Below are 21,709 nucleotides of genomic sequence, written 5' to 3'. Positions count from 1 at the left end.
TTGAGGCGATCCCAGACGAGGTGGCCGAAAACTTTTGAGCGCATTCTAAACCTTTAACATAAAGTTGTCTGCAAGGCGCCATCGAACAATACGATATAAATGGGGGCTGTGGAAAGTCGGGAAGGTGGATGGGACGGAGTAGGTAATGCACAAAAGAGTCCACATACAGCAGCAGCTGACACGCAAAACAACCAGTTAATTTCCAAACTGTGCAAAAGTAGCCCCAAATATTGCGACGGGCAGCGCGAAAGGAGGGTGGGGAAGCGGAGCATAGCGACTGCTAGGGTCGTTTCGTGGTTAGACTTGATTTGATACACCGCAACTAGTTCAAAACTACAGGCGGGCCAGCACACAAAATGCATTGGGGAGTTGGCTGAGTGTGGGACTGGAACTGAAACTAGACTGGTTTTTAGCCATGTTTAGGCCCGTCCGGCAAAAGAACTACAACAGCTGTGCGAGCCCCGATCGACTGGACAGCGGCAGCGTAAAAACTATAAAACTTGTTTCTGCCCAAGCACAGAGGCACGTTCGGAACCACTGTTCAGCTCCCGCGCACCCAGCTTCCCCTCTCACTCTCTCTCTCTCTCTATATATATATATATACATGTATATAAGCTTGCCTCACTGCAAACTAGTCTAAAATATCTTCCGACTGGCAGCAACAACAACAACAACAAGGCAAACAACATTAACTGTGCAACACGCCAGTTGGACGCAGTTCCGTCGACGGCTTTTGGAGATTTTCTATTGTTAAGAAGGCGGTTTCCTAAAAGCCGCCGACGTCGCGTCGCGTCGCTTGTTGTTTTGGTTTTTCTTGTTTTTTTTTTCTGTTTCTCGCCGCTCGCATTTTTCCCATTGTTTGTTGTGATTCTGAAAATTACGAAATTCTCTAGTGAACGAGCTGCCCAGCTAGGCCACGAGACGTGGTATTGGGGTAAGGGCGGGAGGTATGGATCTATTGTAGTTTTGCAATAAATTATATGAGAAAATAGGTGTTGGAATTTTACAACTGGATTTATTGATTAGATAGCTGTAAAGGTGGGGAGCATAGCGGAAAAAATAAAATAAAACATTTAAAAACAATTTGTAAGTGTAATTAGAATCTTTACGTTACCTTAAATTAAGAGAAGTTATACAAACGCTGAAGAAAGAACCCAAGTAAGGAATTTTTCGGCCACATGCTGAAACTTTCAGGAACTGAGCGTATATCCGACCTGGCCAATGTACGCTCGATCAATTTGCAAACTACATTAAACCAAAAGGATGGAGAATGTAGTTATTTCTGCAGTTTTCTAACGGAACTTCTGCTTTACCAAATCTATTTGTAAAAGTTTTAGTTGAATTAATTTTTAATTAAAAATGTGGTCATTGGAAATCAGAAAACAGCCAGTCTCATATAATAATTAAACTTCATTTCGATTTATTCTATTCGTTATCTTAAAGCAGCCAATTCGTTTATATTAAACTAGCGGGTATAACCCGGCCTTGCCCGTGGCACGTATGTTATAAAACCAATGTTTTTAAAAAGCTTTGAAAAAGATTTTGAAACTGATCGGACGGGAATCAAACAACTTTTATGCAAATCGTACAAAACTTAAAATTCACCAAAAAATTCTTTGAAATGCATTTTTCACCGAAGGAGTTTAGATTTTGCGAAAAACGTGAAAATTAAGCAAATCGGACACAACTTGAAACTTCGCCCAAAAAATCTTTAATTTGCATTCCCCCCGAAGAAGATTGAATTCTGAGAAAAGTGTGAAACACGTCTCAAATGATTTTTCTTATAGATGTCTGGAAATGAATTTGAGCACAAAACGTCACCCACCAAATCTTTGACCTCCATTTCCACCAAGGAGGAATGGAATTTTTAAAAAGTGTGAAACACCCCTCAAATAAATTTGAACATAGATCTTTGAAAATGAGTTTGGGGCCGATCGGATGGTAAACAAAAAACTTTCGTACAACCGTTTTCCGCCAATTTACCACTGTTATGGGTGGAATTTCCCAAATCGCTGAAATACGTATCCATTAAGTTCTTATGTAGAGCTTTAAAAATAAGTTTGAAGCAAATCGGACACAACTTAAAACTTCGTCCAAAAAATCTTTAATTCGCATTCCCCCCCAAGAAGTTTGAATTCTGCGAAAAGTGTGAAACACGTCTCAAATGATTTTTCTAATAGATGTCTGGAAATGAATTTGAGCACAAAACGTCACCCACCAAATCTTTGACCTCCATTTCCACCAAGGAGGAATGGCATTTTTAAAAAGTGTGAAACACCCCTCAAATGAATTTGAACATAGATCTTTGAAAATGAGTTTGGGGCCGATCGGATGCTAGACAAAAAACTTTCATACAACCGATTTCCGCCAATTTACCACTGTTATGGGTGGAAAGATCTTTGAAAATAAGTTTGAGGCCGATCGGATGGCAAACAAAAAAGTTACATACAAACGTTTTTCGCGATTTTTCCACACTTGCGGGTGGAATTTCCCGAAACCCCGTCTTAACGTGCACCTACATCACATAAGGTAACCACAGTGAAAATTACAGCTTCCTAGCTCTTACGGTTTGGCCTGTGCGTTGATCACCAATCAGTCAGTCAGTCAGTCAGGACAAACAGTTTTATATATAGAGATAAATAAAAAAATGTATACTCTTTTATTCGACCCTTCTATTAACTTTTATAAGCATAAATTATTTCACACAATTAATTGTTTTCATTCAATTCCAAAACATCCCATACTCATCATAATGCCCACAATAAACTTACGAAATGATTGAAAGGTCAACAGAGTGACGAAGTTCAATGCCATAGATTGGGCACTCTCCCTCTCTGCCGATTTTTGTTTTGTTTATTGGCCATTTTAATTAATTAACTGCGTATATGAATTAAAAATGAAAATAAAAAGGCCTTGATCAATTTTGAAGTGATTTCACACTTAACAATCGCAAGCTTAAGTAATAAATCTGAAACACATCATGAAAATAAAGTGAACTCAACTTCTGGTGCTGCATATTTGATAGTTCGTGATATATATTAAACTATGCAAAAAGAGATTACAGTATGTAGGAATAAAATTATAAGAATGCGGCTGACTCTTGAAAATGGGAAATTTCAAGAATATAAAGAACATATGACTAAAATGAAACCTTATTGATGTTAATTCAGCTCAGATCCCCATCTACAGCTATCTACAGTTGATATAGCCAGACATAGCTGTCCGTCCGTCTGTCTGTCCGTTTCTATGCGAACTAGTCTCTCAGTTTTCAAGCTATCGTCTTGAAACTTTGCATAGGTCAATTTTGTTGTTGCAGGCAGTACATAAGTTGGAACCGACCGGATTGGGCCGTCGGTCGACGATATTTTGACCAGACTCCGCATATATTAGTAAAACTAGGCTGGTTACATATGAGTCAAGTCTTATCCATATCGCACTACTATATTATGTAGTATTATTGGAAGAATCATTCGAAAAATTAATTTACGAGCTCACATATCTGCGAAAACCTTAGGCAAAGGTCTTTAAGGATATTAAACCTTCGGCGGACCAACAATATCTGCAGCGTCTAATGATTAACTCTACAAACCGACGAAGAAAATAGGCAATTAGCAATTGCCATCTTCGCATCCCGTTTGTACCACGTGTGAGAATTGTCTTGGCAACCTACAAATTTAATATCCATTCACGTTTCCCCAACTCCCATAACCCCAAAGCCTACTTCTCTACATACTCTTAATAGTCGATGTACATTACATTAGGGCCAATACCGATTCTTAATTAACATAATTAACTCAGCTGGCTGGGATATTTTTTTCTTTTTGCGTTTGCTTTGATGATCAGCTGGCGACACCCTGTTGTGAGATAGGGGGGGCAACTGCTATTGAGGGGAGCAGGAGAAGAAGACCCCATCAACAACAAAACGAAAAAAGTAAGAATGGTCATATGGAATGTGCCCAACCGAGAGATACCCTGTGCTCAGCCTAACAATGTGAAACATTTATTCCTGAATAACTTTGGTGTTTAAGGTATCAACTTTGTAATATTTTGAGGAATAAGAAAACATATCAATTTAGGTGTATATCCCGAACCAAAAGAATATATTTCTTTAAAAGATTATTTCTGTAATTGTAGAGGGAGCAGGGAGGTTGTTTGTCTGTTTATTTTATTCTGTGAGATCGACGCGCTGGATGAGATGCCTTTTTCTGAATGTCACATACATTTGCCCACAAACATTGTATCCTTTTTACACATATTCAATTCGACAGGGTATTATAAAAAAAGAAACAGCACCAAATACATGGGAAAGATGGGAAAACAATCTGTAATTTCTACGCAAAAATCTCGTTACATGGGCCGACGGCAGGCGTAACAGCACAAGAGAAACAATAACTCAAAAGAGGGCAAACTGAAGGGGGGTGGTGTGGTGGGTGGTGCAAATAACTCAAAAGAAACAGACGTGCCACCAGCACCAGAAAATTGACGTTGATGTAGTTGACTTACCCACTACTGAAGCTGATGCTGATGCTGCTGCTGCTGCAGCTGCTGTGCGAGCAAGAGAGCAAGAGAGACCGCTGGGCGGCTGACCTGAGCTTTGGGGGCCGCACGCTGTCGCTTGGAATGTGGCCGCCGCGGTGCTCTTGCTTTGTTTTTTTTTCTGTTTGCTTTTTTGCTGTTGGGCCAATGCCGGCGTCGATTGTTGTTGTTGTTTTTGGCTGGGCAAAAAGCTGACGGCAGTCGTTTGCTGTCTCTGCGGCTCTCCCTATATTCGTTTAGTTGTTTCTTTCGCTGCAATAAACTGCCGTTACTTTGACTGAAGGGCAAACGCACACATACACAAGCACACTCGCACGCACACCACAAATATTTCAATAACTAAATCATTTATATTTTGATTTCGCATTTATGCACGTTCAAGAACCGGTTTTTAAATGCATTTTTTTTGTTTAATTAATAAAATAAAAAATATGTGTAAATACATAAATAAAAAATATTTGTTATATGACATTTCGCGTCGAAGCTCAAAACAACAACCAAAAAGACACGCGACGCACGTATTACAGCAAGCAGCGGGCAGCGACGCGTTGGCCTCTGCTGCCTCAATGTCAACATCGCCGTCGGCAGCCGCACATCAGCAACTAGCGGCTAAATTGAATTTGTGGCCTGCAATTTGCGCTTTTAATTGAATAATTTAAAAGAGGGCAAAAAGATTACGATTACGCCATTATGCATCTTTGTCTGCGCCCACATCTAAGCACTCCCCTTTAGTCCACATGCTGCGTTGTAATTGTTGCTTGTGCGGCGATCGCCAATATACAATATATGAGTGTATGTGTGTGTAATTGTGAACGTATCTATTCGTGTATTTGATTTAAATTACATTGGAAACTGAAATATTCAGATATTGCCCCAAGCGCAAATGCAATTTTAATTAAATCACATATTTGTATTTGTATGAAATTGAACTGTTTTAGTTCGCAATTAAATTGTTGCTTCACACTACACCAAATGTACACACACACACACACACACACACACACACACTCAACACAGGCAAACGGGTACGCAGCCTCATGCACAAACAAAAACCAGACAGACAACTAATTTTACAGCCTACACCACAGTCTGCTGCGATGCTGCTGCTACTTCTTCTGCTGTTGTTACGGCAGAATTCTTCCACTTGCTAACTTCTTTTTCCTTTCATTTTTTTTGTTTTGTTTTGCTCTTGCACTTTACCTTTGTTGTAACACGATTTTAGCATTATGTTCTCAATATTTATTAGCTGTAAATTGCACTTGGCGGCATTTCGAAACACACATAAACAACGGGCGGAAGAACATCAACACAAACACACACGCGCGCGCTGCTTGATGAACTGATATTATAAACAATACCGCCGACGCAATTTAAATCGACGGCCGCGACACAACCGCACGCGACCAAAGAAAAAGACAAACTAATAACAGGTGTTCAACAGGTGACCAAGCTGCCAACGCAGGAGAAATATTTTGAAAAATGCCAACTCGTTTTTTGAACAGTACACTTTGAGCCTAACATCAGAAAACAGCTGATTCTGATTATGTTAATAAACATTATGTTGCCTGTTATAACACTTTTAGTTTCATTTTAAATATGAAGCTAATAGTGACATTTTAATCCTCTCAAAATGTTTAAAATAACATTTTATTATGGAACAACATCAGCTCTGACATTTAATTTCGAAAATTAATTGAACAGGGCATAAATTCAGCTGATGACGTTGCGACCTGTTGATTTAATTCATTCTAAAAATAACATTGTCTTAACATTGACAATCTCTTATATGTTGTCTTATACAATTGCTTGCGAATCGGTTTAGTACTAAAAAGACCAGAACAAACAACAAGTCTCGTTCAGCCAATTTCCTCACCATCGTCTGTTTCTGCAATTATTTAACTTGGTTATATAATCGGAATAGGTGTAAAATAGATGGCGCTTAAGAACGTTCAAAATTTCTAATTACCGAACATTTTAGTTTTGACAGCAACCCAAGTTACTTTGATAGGTGGCGCAAGGGTGTCACACACAAATACAAAATAAGCAAAGATATCAACCAAAGTTTTTAGTTCGGACAGCAGCCTAAGTTACGTTCATCATAGATGGCGCAAGTGCGTCAGACAGAGATTTAAATGATCAACCAAACCAGTTGTGACAGCAACCCTATTAGAACTCTGCATCTAAGAACTCCTTGAGTGATATGAATATATCCATTCAAATAGTCAATCCATGAAACTAGTACTATCATCCTCAAAGTAGCAATTAAATATGCAGTTTTAATATTTTTTTTTAACAAATTTTTTATATTTGCTTGTATTTTTTTTCTGAAATTTTTTTTAAATTTTTTATTTTTTGTTTTTTGTAAAACTTTGTTTTAAGATGTCCTCTCATTTTTCCGTTTGTTTTGTTTTCTTTTGTATATAAATAATAATACTTATGGCTACAATATAGTAAACGTTTTTCGATTTTGCTTGTTGTTGTTGTCTACCAAATATTTGTTGTGTGTGTTTTTCTGCAATAATTGATCTTTGTCAAACTTCTTTCTGTTTGTGTGTGTGAAACGTTTTGCTGTAATCGAAAAACTGCAACAATTGCAACTAACAAAGCTAAAGTTACGTGTCATACGCGCTAATATAGATACATTTATCATATATATACTATATAATAATTCTGTTTTTTGCTCTTAAGCTTAGGTTCTAGAAATTTTTCTTCATTACATTAGACATTTGAAATTTTACAATATTTACACTTAAAAAATTTGCTAATAGTTTTCATTTGTCATACCATTTTCTTCTCTTAGTTTTTATTTTCAATACAATTGCAATTATCGTGTGGCGCCCCTGGCGGCGATTGCTTGTTTAACGGGTTTTGGTTTAAAGGGGTTTTTTGTGTTGGGGATCTGCTGTTCAGTAGGAGGATTGAGAGGGGGGGATAACATGCACATTCACAACCTGAGCATAATTCGAAATTATGTTTACAGTGTTTAATTCAATTATTTCTTTGCTACAACAATTACATATTGAATACTGCTTGGAATTGGGCTGTGGCGCCACCTGGACGGGCGTGACCCGCACGCTACGTCCGGCGGCTGCCACAGCTGCCACCGTCTCCGCGGCAATCGAACGCCTACAACTGATACTAACTGCCGACCATGATGTGCGCGGGCTGTTCCAGCTCGTTGTCGTGCAGCCTGGAGCTGGCAACGGGTCCGCTGAGGCCGCTCTTAAAGAGCTCGTCGGAGCTAAGCTTGCAGCTGGGCACCAGCTCGGTGAACTCCGAGCCGAGCCCGAACTCCATGTCCAGGAAACCATACTCCCACGTATTGGCGCCCGCTGACACATTGGAACTGATGCTGCTCACGTAGGAAGAGGTCAGTGAGTGCGTCGCCGACGATATGGTGGACAATGTGGTGAAGGTGGCCGTCGTGGAGGATGAGGAGTTGTTGTTGTTGCTGCTGCTGCTGCTCTGACTGGCGCTCGCCTGCACCGTGGTGAAACTGCCGCTAAAGGCCAGAGTGGATCCAGAGCTGGGACTGCTGCTTGCTATGCACACGGGCACTGCTGTGGGCGTGGCGGCGGCAGGCAGTATGTTGAACAGATCGTTGTTGTTGAGCGGATCCAGCGCCGACTGTGAGCTGAGGCTGAGCACCGAGCTCCAGTTGATGGAGCGGGTCGAATCGTCATCCGCATAGCCCGAATCACTCGAATCGCAGGCACTGACCACGCTCGAGGCGGAGCTGGCATTGTTGCTGGTGCTGGTGCTGGTGGCGCTGGAGCTGGAGCTGCTGCATGTCGCTGCCTGGACAGGTGCTGCAGGGGCCACAGCGGCTGTGCTGTTGCTGCTGGAGCTGATGCTGGCGGAGATTACGTTCGCGCTGCTGACCGCATTGGCAGCCGCAGGCGCAGTGGCTGCTGCCGCCGCTGCCGTCGTTGTCGTCGTCTGACAGGTGGGGAAGGGTGTGGCACGCCCCGATTGCGACTCCCGGAAGGGATAGTGATCATAGGGATGCAGCGTGGTGCTGCAGGACGTATCACAATTGCTGGTCGCCGAGGCGGCTGCGACAAGTGCGGGTTGTGCCTGGAATCCGCCAGGTGCAGCAGCAGCTGCGGTTCTATATGGCGGCGGCGGCGCCTCCAGACGCTCGTGATAACCCAGCGGGGCTTGGGGCTGGAAGCTGGGTGGCTGCGCCAGCTGCTGATAATGATCCATGTTGGCCAGCCGGGCGCAATTTAGCACAGGCGCATAATCCTGCTGCGCATGATGTAGAGGCGCTGGCGGGGATTGCTGCTGCTGCTGCTGCTGCTGTTGTTGCTGCTGCTGCTGCTGCTGTTGCTGCTGTTGCTGCTGCTGTTGATAGGCTGGATGATACTGTGCCGCTTGAGCGGCGGCCGCAGCTGCCGCGGCTGCTGCCTGCTGATGATGCTGCTGCGCCGCCTGGTGGAGCTCCTTGGCCTCCGTCTCGATCTCGCGATCGATGCGCTTCAGTGTATTGCAGATGAGCACCGAGCGGTAGAGCGACTGCTCCGACACCTGGCGAAAGCGCGACAGCTTGAACATGGACAGGTTGCGTATCTTCAGGCGCGTGTCCTTGTAGCAGCTGCGGTTGGCGCTGCACCAGCCGCCGCGTCCGTCGCAGCAGCGCTTCAGCGGCAGCCCGTGCAGCGGCAGGGGCAGCGGCATCGGCAGCGGCAAGCCGCCGGCCACAAAGGAAGAGGGCGCTGGCGCGGCGTTGCCATTGCTGCTGGGCAGGGCGCTGGCTGGTGTTGTTGTTGCCGCACTGCTGCAGCCCAGGTCCAGATAGGATTTGCCATTCTCCGCACAGCGTATGGTCTGCTGTGGCGCTGGCTGTGCATAGATGACTCCGCCACCGCTCTCATAGAATTGCTGCTGCTGCTGCTGGGCACCGCTGGGCGTGGCAGCTGCGCCACCCGCCGCTCCAGCCGTGCCGGCGCCAGTTGCTGCGCCTGTTGTGGTCCATTGGGGCGGTGCAAAGCCTCGCGGCGCCATGTGCTGCGGGCTGCCGGTGCGTGAACAATTCTGCTGCGGAAACGGCTCCGAGTAGTAGGCGGGTCGGCTGCCATAGCCGGGAGGATAGCTGCGCTGTTGCTGCGCTGCCGCGGCCGCAGCGGCTGCAGCCTGTTGCTGGTGCTGGTGCTGCTGCTGCTGCTGATGTTGCTGTTGTTGCTGCTGCTGCTGTTGCTGCTGCTGCTGTTGTTGCTGGGCAAAGGGATGATACCGCATGGGACAGTAGGTGGGTATAATGCTCTCCTCCTCCTCGTAGTCATCCTCGAAGTCATCGTCATCGTCATCCAACTCGTCCGCACTCAGCAGCGTGGTGGCGAGCGTGGAGCGCGTGGCAATGCTGCCCCAGGGATCACTGGGCACGGCCACCGCCTGCAGCTTTGAGATGCAATCTACAGGCTCACTGCTGGCCGCCGCCACGGGCGACGCAGCTGTTGACCAGGGCTCGCAGGGCACCGCGGCCACCACCTCCAACTTGGCAATGCTGTCCTCGGGTATCGCAGCGCTCGCCGTGGGCGGCAGCGGCACCTCCGCGGGACTCTTGATGCTGCTGGTGGTGCTGCTGTTAGTAACTTCTTCACCGTTGCTAATAATACTATGCGCTGGCTTCATTGGCTCCACGTTGTTGTTGTTGGATTCGGTCAACTGTTCCGAGCTCGTTTTTTGCAGCTGCTGCTGTTGCTCCTCGAATGATTCCAGGTAGTTGTTGTTGTTGATAGCCCATTTGTTGGCCTTTACCGGCGGCGGCGCACAGTTGCCCGTGTAGGTGGTGTTGGCATCCTTGCTGTCAAAGGTCAGCTCATGCTTCCGCTTGGTAGCGGCTGTTGCTTGAAGACCCATTGCTGAATTAACCTGTAAGCAGAACAAAAAGTGAAATGGTCTCGATTAAAGTTTGCCGCCAAAAAGGGTTAACTAGTAACAGATGTTAACGTTTGACTCAGAAATACCCTGTACCCACACATACTAGAGCCTAAAAAGCTTCAAGTTATCTTCTGCTCACTAAATCTATAATTCACTAATATTATATTAATAAGACTATAGCTTATATTCTATCGAATATTCGATATGCATATTATTGCCTTATTTACAGTTCAATATACCCAATTACAAGCAAAGCACAGCGTATAACAAGCATCCGAATGTTGTCTCATAAATTGTGAAGCAGTGCACAAAGGAGCAAAAGCCAATGAGTATGTCACCCAGCCCACCCACTCACTCACCCCGCGCCTGCTCCTGCCACACAGCCAATGTCAGGCGCCTGTCTACGTGCCGGGCCCAGGACAACGAGAAAAGGCACAAAAACTTATCAAGAAAATGGAAGTCAGGCGGCAGCCGAACGACACACAAGAACAACCCACACCCCACACAAAGCCAACAAACCCAGCCGAGCTCATCGCTGCCAACAACACCACCATCAGCACCACCACGAGCAGCAGCAGCAGCAGCACCACGACCAACACCCTCGCTGCAGCATAATGAAAATGGAGAGAACAGCGCAGTCAGTCAGGCAGGCAGGCTGGCTGGCAGGCAGGCGGGCAGCCACCCTCGCCTCGAACTGGCTGGCATTGCTCATCAGCATTGCTGCTCGAAATCTTCTTAAAATAAAACACGGGAAAGCGGCGGCAGCAGCCGTAACAGCCGAGACAGGAGCAGGGGGAACGCTGCAGGGTCAGAGGCAGCACAAGCGTGGGACTGCCAGCCACAGCCACTGGGGCTGCTGGCTTCAATGTCTTCGCCTTTGGTTGCGTCGTCTTCGCAATGCGTTCATCACTTCCGCCTTTTGCGTGAGTTTCTCGAAACTATTTTTGGAGGCCGCGTTTTCATGATTTTGGAATATATGGCATGGAAATCAACAATGAACAATAATGCCACAGCGACTGCCAATCGTTCCAATTCAATTCATTTCGTATTTACGTAAAATTTCAAAACAGAGATTTTAGGATCAATGGACACTTCAGACAGCATTTGAAAAATTATGTTGCTACTTTTTATGTAGGGTATTTGTTGTGTGGGGAATAAAGATACTGACAATATCTCAACTCAATATCCAAGAAAGAAATATAAACGTTAATTCTAAATTCCAAATAAATATATATTTTCAACAGTTATCAATTTTAAGAACCAGTTTGTATTTTAACCTAGTAGTTATATTGATTAAAGTTTTCCCTAAGCTGATCTTCTCTACTTAACAATCCCACCTATTAATGATAGAAGATTACTCACATTGCAATACTGATCACAATGCCCAGCTCTAATCGGGCAGTGTTGCCACCCTCTATATTTATAGTACAATCCCCGTTGCAATACTCAAGGCAACAACTCTGTCAGCCCCGCTGCACATGAAATAGCGAACATCACAGATGTGTGAACGCTTCGTGCTGCGGACGGGCCTTTGTCATGCTTATAAGGGTTGCCATATGCTCGCATATTTCTGCATTCAGAGGGGGAATACGAGCCAGGGCCAGAGCCAGAGCCAGAACCAGAGACTGAGCCTGAGCCATGGGTCGGGGCAGCAGTAGAACGCATCGGGGTGAGTTCTCGTTTCGTTTCATTTTCGTTTGCAGTTCTTTTTGTTTTTGTTTTTTTTTTTGTTATCGTCATCGAGGTCGTCGTCGTCGTCGTCGTGGCAGTCGCAGTCGCTGTCGCATGTGTTTCACATTTTCCTTGCCCTTTTTTCCAGCCCCGGTTGCCCGCCGTCTGCTTGTTTGCCTGCCGTCTGCCTGCTGCCCGCCCGGTTCGGTTCGTTCGCTCGGTCTTAGCATTTGGCTGGTTCTCAGCGTCATCGCATCATCGTCGCATTTTTCATCCCTCGTTGTCTGCAGCTGTATTTCGTCCACTTTACGGCATAGGGGCTGGCGGTCTAGACTCCAGACTCGGCGCTTGTGACTAACTGCGTCGAACATCTTGCGTCAACTGTGCCGCATCTTAAGGCGAACTCAAAATTACCTAGCTGATCGCAGTTCCTCATAATCTTTGTCATCGCTGCGTTGTTCGCTGTTCGCTGTTGGTTGTTCGTTCTTTGTCAGCTGTGTGTGTATGCGTGTATTTGTATCTGTGAGTCATGGCTGTGCTTATCTTCGTCGCTTGAATTCATCGCTCGTTGCTCATTGCTCACATTGTTTGCGACTGCTGCTGGCCACACGGCGTATGTGGAATGCTTTTAACAAGCGCATTGCGCATACGCCATGTGCATGTGCGAGCTGAGCTGTGGGGTTTTAAAAAGCTTCTCACATTAAAAGCTCAGCTGCAAAGCTTTAAAACGGAAATCAAAATCAAAATCCCAAAAAACAACACAAAATAACTTTCTACGTTAATTTGCCTTCAAAAAAGTTGTTACAACAGCGTGCGGAGAAATTGTTGTTGCCGCTTTGCTGTGAGTTAAAAATTGTTGCTATCATTATAAGCCACAACAACAACAACAACGAGAAGAGCTAAAGTAATGCTGGCCAGTAAACAACGGCCGAAAGTCATCTTCCAAGCTGCTAGGAGAGCAGCAACTTGATTTGAGCTGCGTTCACTGAGATTGCAACTGCGACTGCTGGCAGTTGAGTTTTATTGCCACACCAGCATCAGTCAGCCAGCCAGTCAGTCAGCCCGGCAGCCCGTCAGCCAGTGCCAAGCAGCCGCAGCAAAAGCAACAACAACGGGGCACTCACAAGAGCCAGTCCGTCCGGCAGTCAGGCAGCCCCGTCAAGCGTTCGTTGCTTTTTTTACGCTTCGCCAGCAACTCGTTTCAGCTGGCACTGGCGACGATGGCGACGGCGACGGCAACTGGCTCCAAATTGACGGCTGAGGCTGACTCGAAAGCTCGCACGCAGCGCTGCAGTTGTTACTACTGCTGCTGCAGCAACGACAACACAAACAACAACAACAGCAGCAGCAGCAACAACAGCAACATCATCGTTGTCGCTGTCCGTCGCTACCTTCAAATTCCACAATATTCAAGTTTCAGGTTATGAGCCAACCAAACGAACCAAATGAACGACAACCGACCGACCGAACGACCGACCGAACGACCGTCCAACCAAGCTGAGAGCCAGTCATCGTCAAAAACAACAACAACAACAGCAGAAACAACAATAACGGCAGCAGCAACAACACGAACTGTTTGCCCGAAAGCCAAAGCCAAGCCAAGAGCCCCAGAGTCGCAGAGCCAGGCCAACAGTTGAAACGTCGCGACGTCCGCTGCGCTGCACAGTGGCCCAAAAGCAGACAAAAAGTGTGCAATGTATGTTAGCCAACACTTTGATAGAAAAATCTATTTAGAAACTTAAAGTCTATTTAGACCTTTAACTCAAGCGAATTCCCAAATAGACGTTAGGGTCTCTGTGTAAAGGGCCTCTGCCTAAACTAGCTAGAATAAATACTTAAATACATTATTAGAGAATATGCAATTAAATCAAAAAAGCAAACGAAAAATCAGTAATGTTTTTTTAGATGTAAGTTAATATACTCCTAGGAAAGACTCTCCAGAAACTAAAAGTCTATTCAAAAAGTTAAATAAAGCCTAATGCAAATGAGTATACCCAAATAGATGTTACGACTCGCTTTATAGACTAACTGGAACTAAAGTAGTTAACATACATATGCTTGGCTAGAGACTGAAATAAATAATAACAATAACTGAATAGTGATAAACAAAAAAAAACAGTAGAGCTGAAGCCAATTTTAAGCAATTTCAAAATGTATTCTCTTTTGCTCCACTGTGCCGGCCTCGCTCAAAAGTCGACTTCAGCATTAAAGTCGGTCGCTGGCTCGAATGAACGTTCAGGGGTCTGGGCCTGGCTGAAACTCTGTGTCTCCGCCGCTGTGTTTTGTGGCCACTTTGAATTCTTCAGCTGAAACAACGTGCGATAGCAGCAAATACGAAACGAAACGCAACAGCAACAACAGCAGCAACAACAACAACGACGACGACAAAAACAGCGACTGAAAAAAACCCAAGTTTCAGCTTTCGACAAAGCCAAACGGCGGGCCAGCTCTGAGCTGTGAGCTGTGAGCTCAGAGCTCAGAGGCGACTTCGTCGTTGGGCTCTAAGCCGCCGATCTCACAAGCAATTTAAATATACAAAGCACAAAGAGGAAGAAGAAACTTTATGAACATAAAGAAAGAGCGCACTGAAAGATGATGAAGAAGAAGAAGCAGAAGGGAAAGAAGAAGTAGAAAAAGTAAAAGAAGCAACAGCAACAGCCACATTGGAGCAACATAATAAAAACCAGCTCCGAGTTTTCGAGACCGAGACCGGAGTTCAACTTGGGACTGGCGATGTCGACTAGCGAACGGCGGCTGCTCATCATAATAAAAATGAATTGAATTGAAGACGAGTCTCGCAGACGCCGAGTCGCAGAGATGGTCTCCATGGTTGCTGGATGGTGGCTGGTCTCCGGTCTCTGGGCGAGGGCGTAGCGCTCAAGATGACGCCGCTGATATGTGCGACGATTGCTTGTTGTTGTTGTTGTTGTTGCTGCTGCCGATGTTTCCCATGCTAGTTGGTGGCATCGGCTCTGGGTGAAAACTTGGCTGTACACCCACAACAAACAATAAGAAAGCCAGCGTGTGGACAGGGGGCGGGGGTGGGGGAATTGGGTACGCAGTTATTTGCTTATAGCGGCACATGAAGTTGTGGGAAAGCAAAGGGTTTGTTTTTTCCGCATTTGCTTTTGTTTTTTCTTTTTTTTTAGTTTTCATAAGAAACTAGCCTAAATACGAAAACAGTCGCCGTAGCCGGACCCGTCGCAGTATTGATGATGATGTTGTTGTTGTTGTTGAGGATGATGAGGAGGAGCTGTTGCAAGGTTAATATGCTGGGCAGGCGGGTGGCACGGGTGCGGGCATTGGGTAGTTTGTTATATGCGCATATTTGCGACGGCCATTTCATGTTGCCGCACGAAGTGCGCCACACGACTGAGAGAGTCCGATGTGGATGCTCGATGGCGGAGTCGCTGTCGACGCTGTCGTTGTCGATTGGCGCTGCAGGAAGCGCCGCACAAAAGCGAAATCAGCTGTTTTTGGCGAATTTAGAGCAATTTTCAATGCGGCCGCTTTGGTGGTTTTGGTTTTTGGTATGTGTATGTTTGTATGCCGTGTGTTCGAGTGTGTGTGTGTGTGTGTGCCTGTGTGCCGAGGGGAACTTTTTTCTTGTTGTATTTTCTGCTGTGTCGTGTCGAAGATTTATAAGCAGCGACAGCGGCAGAGAAGTTGGCGGCGCGCAATTGGTGACATTGAAAATTTGCAAGGCTCAGCTGATGGACGGGGCGTAGGACGGGTTACGGACTACGGGTTACCCTGCCATCATGTCCGTGCATGTACGTACATATGTTTGGCTGTCAGCTGTGGCCAGAGTGCCACACGCACACAAACACGCGTTGGTGGCTGCTGTTCAAGAATGGCGCCCCAGTCATGGCTTTTGGTCAATGAACCGACAACGTTGCGTTTTTTTTTTTTTTGCATATGCATAAACAAAAGAACGCGCGCCGGAAATTGAAATCGGAATCAGCTGTTTGACCGAATTCGTGGCAAGGACATACGAGCATTTCTTGAAATATGAGCCTAGCACTCGAAAATCCTGCGACCGAGAGCCTAAGCCCTGCAACGGTCGCATCTACCTAAGTTCGAACACTAATCCTCACAAAGGATGCAATGCATTAGACACGCTGTGAGCTCGGGGTTCAGGCACTCTCGTGCCCAATCCGGCTCTACCTGCGCGCCCTGTTCAAGCGATCGATCAAAACTGCAACTAACTGACACTTTTTCTGAGAGTTTGGAATAACGATCGATGTATCAGTTAGAGGAAGGGAGCGGGATACCGAATCAATTTGAAATCAACCTGTAGATGCAGCTAATAAGAAATTGATTAAGTATGGGGGAAAATATAGAATTATTTAGGTAGAAAACGGACTGGAGTGCAATTGTTAGGGTGCCGAGGATTGAGTAGTAGATAATAGAAGAAAATAGAGATTCTATTAAGGCATGCTTATCTACCTACATATGTGTATGTACATATATGTAATTGGTAGTTAGGGTTAAAACTGCCAAGTTTCTACTCAAATGCAAGTACCTCCATACATACATATTCATTTATATATAATTTTTCTTTTTCGATATATAATTTTTTTTTAAACTCACATGCATATAACATTTGTATTTCCCCATTATATCGCTTCAAGCGATAACCTTCAAGTCCTATCCTTCCCCATCGACAACTTCTTATCTGAAAGCCCCAGCTATCAACAAGAACAACAACAGCAACCTTACGTCACTTCTATGCTGATTTGCCAAAACTAACTGTTCCCTAGCCCTGAGGACTTGCCAACAAGTTTCACTACCCGACTGAATGACTGACTGATAGCTAGGCAGCTGAGCCCAATGATCGTCATATCAATACATCAGCATGCAAATTTCTGTGAGCGTGAAAAGGTAACGGCTGCTGTTGTTGCTGTCGCTTATCACGAGCAGCTGATAAGACAAAGGCGAATCAACATCGCGTAGCGGCAAGTGCGCTAATCGTTGCGAACCAGGGCTGGCCGAAAAAACAGCACAGCACACAAAAAAAACGACAATTGCCGTTAACAATCGTCATCGTCATTTTCGTACACTGCGCAAATTGCACAGCGACTATGAAACGCGGCCGTGCCAGAGCCGCAAACAACAACAAGAATAACAACAGTGGAAACAGCAACAGCCAAAGCTATCAAGGCGTACGTTCACCAAGCCGCGCCGCGCCGCACAGCGGCCCGCTTGGTAAACACAAAAATACAGCAACAACAAATACTATTGAAAAAATGTCTGTATATATGTATGTATGTATGTATGTATGCGTGCTGGCTACACACACAAAAATATACAGCCAGGCCCGGCCAGTCAGCCAACAACGGCAGCAACAACAACGTTCACGTCGCTCTACACACAATTTCCACATCGCAGCCGGGCCGCGCAATGCTGACTCGGCGTCGGTGTGGAATGAGAGAATGCCATATAAAAATACACACAAGCACACATACACGCACAGCTATACAGCGAGAGCGAACGAGCGAGTACAGTCGCACAGTTAAAAATAAAGTGTGGGTCGTAGCGGAGTGCGGGACGAACTGCAGAGTTGCAGAAGAAGAAGAGTGAGCGTGTATGCGTGCGTATCTGTGTGAGTGAGTGAGGGTAAAAACAACAAAGCAGCGACAGCGACGCTGCTGCTGGTAAATAATGATGATGGAACAACAACACAACGCTGTATGCCAGTATACATATATGTATGTATATGTGTGTGTATATACTGCTGCTGTTGCTGTTGATAGCGAGGGACGCAATATCGCAACGTTGCCCGTTCAAACGAGCGAACGAATGTTCGTTCCGAGACTCGAGTTTAATTTTGTAGTACGTAGCAGAAAAAGAGGCAACAACAGCAACAACAACGACGACGACGCAAAATAAATGATGGCGGCAACGACAACGACAACAGCAACGGGGCGACTGCCTGTGCGGCTGACTTGCCAGTGTTGCGTTCCGATTTTTGTTTCAAATTGTCGTTGTTGCTGCTTTTGGGGTTCGAAAACACTTTAAAGCGCAAAAAGAAGAAGAAGCAGCAGTAAAAACAAACGGCGTTTTCTAGTGCATTTCGCTTAGAATGGCAAAAACGGTTGGTCAGAATTTTATTGGAGGGTGCTTTGCTGCGAATGTTCTGCTCCTCGCTCGCATCGTGGTGAGCTCGCATTGGCATTCGTAATCATGTATGTATGTACATACGTATGCTGGCCTCGCAAGTTTGCTGATTTGCCAAAGGTTGCCTCTTGTGGTGGATTGTTATTGAGGAGCAGCGCGCGTAAATTGACGTCTTTTTGAATGAGCGAATCTAACTAAATGCGATTCGCACAATAGATTTGTTTGTTAAATCAATGCGATCTTGTCATATTCTTTTTATCATAGTCCGGGAACAGACATTGATTGAATTATATAAAAGCTACGTTGCGATCTTTGTCTTCAAGCTAAATATAAGTCACATATCATACACCTGTACAATAGAGTTATTCTTAGAAAGTGTTTTATTGGATACTACTATTTTGATCACACTTTACCATACCTTCATTCATGTATTCATATTTAATATATTCTATCTAGTTCAAATGTTCCAGCGTTTTTAACGCCCACTCCCAAACCAGATAATTCCACTTGGATCCTCAGCGGCTAAAAGGATCAAAGCTTTCAATCCTGCTTCTTAAAGCGCCATATCATCGTCAACGTGACGGTACCCATTGCTTTAACGGTACTATGCGACAGCACAGACCGAGAACCGAGTTTCCCCCCGTTCGAGTCTACATTCAATAAAGTAAAGCGCCGCAACAACAACAATGCTGAGTGTAGCCGTTGCAGTCGTTTTAACCATAACCGCCCACTAGGAGCGCGCCCAGCCATGACTATGACGACGTTGACTCCCGCTACACCAAAAGCCGCCCACACGCACACCCACAAGCAAGTGCGAGTGCGAAGGGGCGAGATAGATAGAGAAAGACAACCCCCAACACTCCGAATTGTTTATAAAATAACCTTATTTCGCACATACAGCACATACAAACATACATATATATACTATGTGTTTGTGTGTGTGTGTATGTTAGCCACCAGAGCTCCAACGCCCACGGGTTCGCCACGAATCCATCCCCCTGCCTCCTGCCTGTACTCTGCATCTCTCGCTCTCGTGCTTTATGCCTGACATTATTATAATATTATATTCCTTATAATATAATGGGTTGGCAGCACTGGCAGCCAAAAACCACCTACACCAATATACGATGACACCCAACCCACCCACATTTGAGTGTGCGTACGTGTGTGTGACGACCCTGCGCACTAGAATCGAGCGAGCGAGTCGAACCGGCTTTTATGCCCGAACCCGAACCCAAACCCGAACCCTGCACCATCCTTTAACTAGTTGTACACGAGCCTTTGCCGAAACGCTGGACTGGGGGTGGTTCGGTGATGGTGGTGCTGGTGGATTCTATGCGAGTGTGCGTGGTGAAATATGCCATGGCGTATAAAAGCTAAAAACGTTGGCAAATATAATGAAATTGGGTGAAATGCGCTCTCGCCCTCTCGTCGGGCTGACATAATAAAGCCTACCACCAGCCAGCCAGGATGGCACGGTCTACGGCTCGGTCTTCGGTTCTGGCACTGGCTCCGGCTCCGGCTCTTGCTCTGGCTCCGGCTCTGGGTGGGTGATTGGGCTGGATTGGTGGTGGTGGTGGTTTTGGGCCATGATGCCATGAAAACCACTTTTCGAATTGCACGTTGTACGTGGGCAAAGCGTCTCTCGCTCGTTCTCGTTGATTGTCAAGCGTGGCGCAGGCGGATGGAGGCGGGCGGCGCAACGCATGAGAAATGAAAATGGAAGAGCTTGGACAGCTACAGGAGGGGACGCACGGCACGAGTGGGTGGACACGAGGCAAGACTGTTAGTCTTGGTGTTACTGCGCTGCCGCCGCACGATAACTTTAATTTAGCTTAATGGAAATTTTCGCAGCGCCGCGGTTCACTTCATGTTGTTGTTGTTCTGGTTCTTGTTGTTCTGGTTCTAGTTGGTCTTGTTGTTGTTGTGCCTGTCCAGTCGTTGGTTTATCCTTTGGCGCACTGCACACAGCGTCCAAGTGGCAGAGTGTCCGAGTGCAAAGTAGGTGACGCAACCGCAAATTTGCGGCAAGCGATTTAATAATGTTAATTGTGTGCGTGCATCTGTAGGCAGAGCCATAAATGTATCTGTATCTGTATCTGTTTCTGCAGCTGTATATGAAATAGCTGCTGCTGTTGTATCTGTGAGTGCAGTGCTCGTCACGTCATCGTTGCCGTCATCAGCAATGCCGCACCATTTACGTAGCCGGTGAATCCCCCCTCACGTATTAGTTAGCCAGTGCAAACAAGTGCAAGTGATGCGCATTCATTGATAAGATTTGTGCAACACACTGGCTGCAACTACAGGCAGCAGCTACAGCTACAGCTGTTTGTTGTTGTTGTTGTTGCTGTTGTTGCTGCTGCTGCTGTCGTTGCTGTTGCGCGCTTTGGGCATACATTAGCGCAAAACATACAACATGACTGTGGTAGCAACGGCTCTCGGCTGTCGCTGTCGGACGCATCGCGTAGTAAATCCACCATATAAGCATGTGGCACGTTTCGAGTTTGTAAATCTGTTAAGCAGCCGCCAGTCAATCGGTCAGCAGCGATGGTCAATGTCTTGCGATTGTCAATTTGTCAGCTGGTTTTTTGAATGGCTTGACAAATTTGTCGACTCAAGAGTTGGGCAATAGGCAAGGACGCCAAAAGAACTTGATGGAGGTGCAACAAGGAAGGCATTTGAAGAGCAGATCAATTATATTTTTGAGAAGAATTAACATGTTATTAAATATTCGTTTTCATTCTAACATCAAATTAAGTAGTTTTCAATTTTAAACAAAATCTGTTGTCAGGCTAGTCAGTTAATATGGGATTAATACAACTGAATGAAATTTTGAATCTTTAGTACAATATTATATGAAGCTACGGCAAAACTTTTGCTTCAATTCAATATCATATTAAGCAGTTCTCAATAGATTGTGAGGATAATAACAAATAGTTACTATAGCTGCATAAACACAGTTCTAGTTAAGTTATAGTAGTTCTTAAGGCCCAATCATTACTTAGTAGGAATTATAAAGTCAAGTAGAACTTCTGGTCTTCAGTTCACTATCATATCAAGCAGTTCTCATGCTGCCTGTCATCGCGTTTAATTCACACAACTTTATATGTCCGATAGAGCAAATTGCAACTGGGGCATGAGTGACAAGCTGTGAGAATAACTTTTTCCACTTAAAATGAGTTTGCATTCGCTTGTAGGAAAATGCGAGTTAAAACTTTGGAATATCTATAGGTTGCCGCAGATTAAAATAAATAGAAATACCTCAAAAGGTGTTTGAACTCTCTAAAGCTATGTCAACGTTGATAGCCTTATCAGCCTATGCTAATTATATATAATTAACTTACAATCGATAGCTTTTCAGTGTCGTAATACAAATTGATTAATCATTTTGATAGTATGCTATTATAAAAATCATGATTCTGTCTTGTCATTCTATATAAAATGAGTGTTTGAATATAGCATAAAAACGATCAAGATGTTGACTGTTAGTTCTATGATA

The 21,709-nt window shown here is 45.1% G+C and overlaps 2 protein-coding genes across 7 annotated transcripts in view; both read right to left on the bottom strand.

Annotated features, from left to right (window-relative positions):
- Positions 1–5,936, bottom strand: part of Cad87A (cadherin-87A) — a 65,409-nt gene extending 59,473 nt beyond the window's left edge. Inside the window, exons 1-2 of one of the 4 annotated variants that reach the window (XM_064698700.1) lie at positions 5,737–5,936; positions 4,504–4,788 (exon numbers count right to left, since the gene is read on the bottom strand). Coding sequence is in view for 1 of the 4 variants with exons in the window: in XM_064698699.1 (XP_064554769.1) it covers positions 5,737–5,761 (25 nt within the window). In the remaining 3 variants the exon portion in view is untranslated. Of the gene's footprint in view, positions 1–4,503; positions 4,789–5,736 lie in introns of those variants that run through there. The other 3 variants (XM_064698701.1, XM_064698699.1, XM_064698702.1) reach the window with 3 other exon arrangements.
- A 1,568-nt stretch (positions 5,937–7,504) lies between these two features.
- Positions 7,505–21,709, bottom strand: part of tara (taranis) — a 38,132-nt gene continuing 23,927 nt past the window's right edge. For 2 of the 3 annotated variants that reach the window (XM_064698596.1, XM_064698598.1), the window contains exon 2: positions 7,505–10,410. In XM_064698596.1, the coding sequence (XP_064554666.1) occupies positions 7,675–10,410 (2,736 nt within the window). In that variant the 3' untranslated portion in view covers positions 7,505–7,674. Of the gene's footprint in view, positions 10,411–16,683; positions 16,873–21,709 lie in introns of those variants that run through there. The other variant, XM_064698597.1, reaches the window with a different exon arrangement.

Source organism: Drosophila montana, unplaced genomic scaffold (genome assembly GCF_035044405.1).
Source record: "Drosophila montana isolate Dmon_TW-CO22-7 unplaced genomic scaffold, ASM3504440v1 contig_779_1, whole genome shotgun sequence".
Classification (NCBI taxonomy): domain Eukaryota; kingdom Metazoa; phylum Arthropoda; class Insecta; order Diptera; family Drosophilidae; genus Drosophila; species Drosophila montana.
Note: the sequence above shows the minus strand (reverse complement) of the source record. Positions and strands in the feature narration are given on the sequence as shown.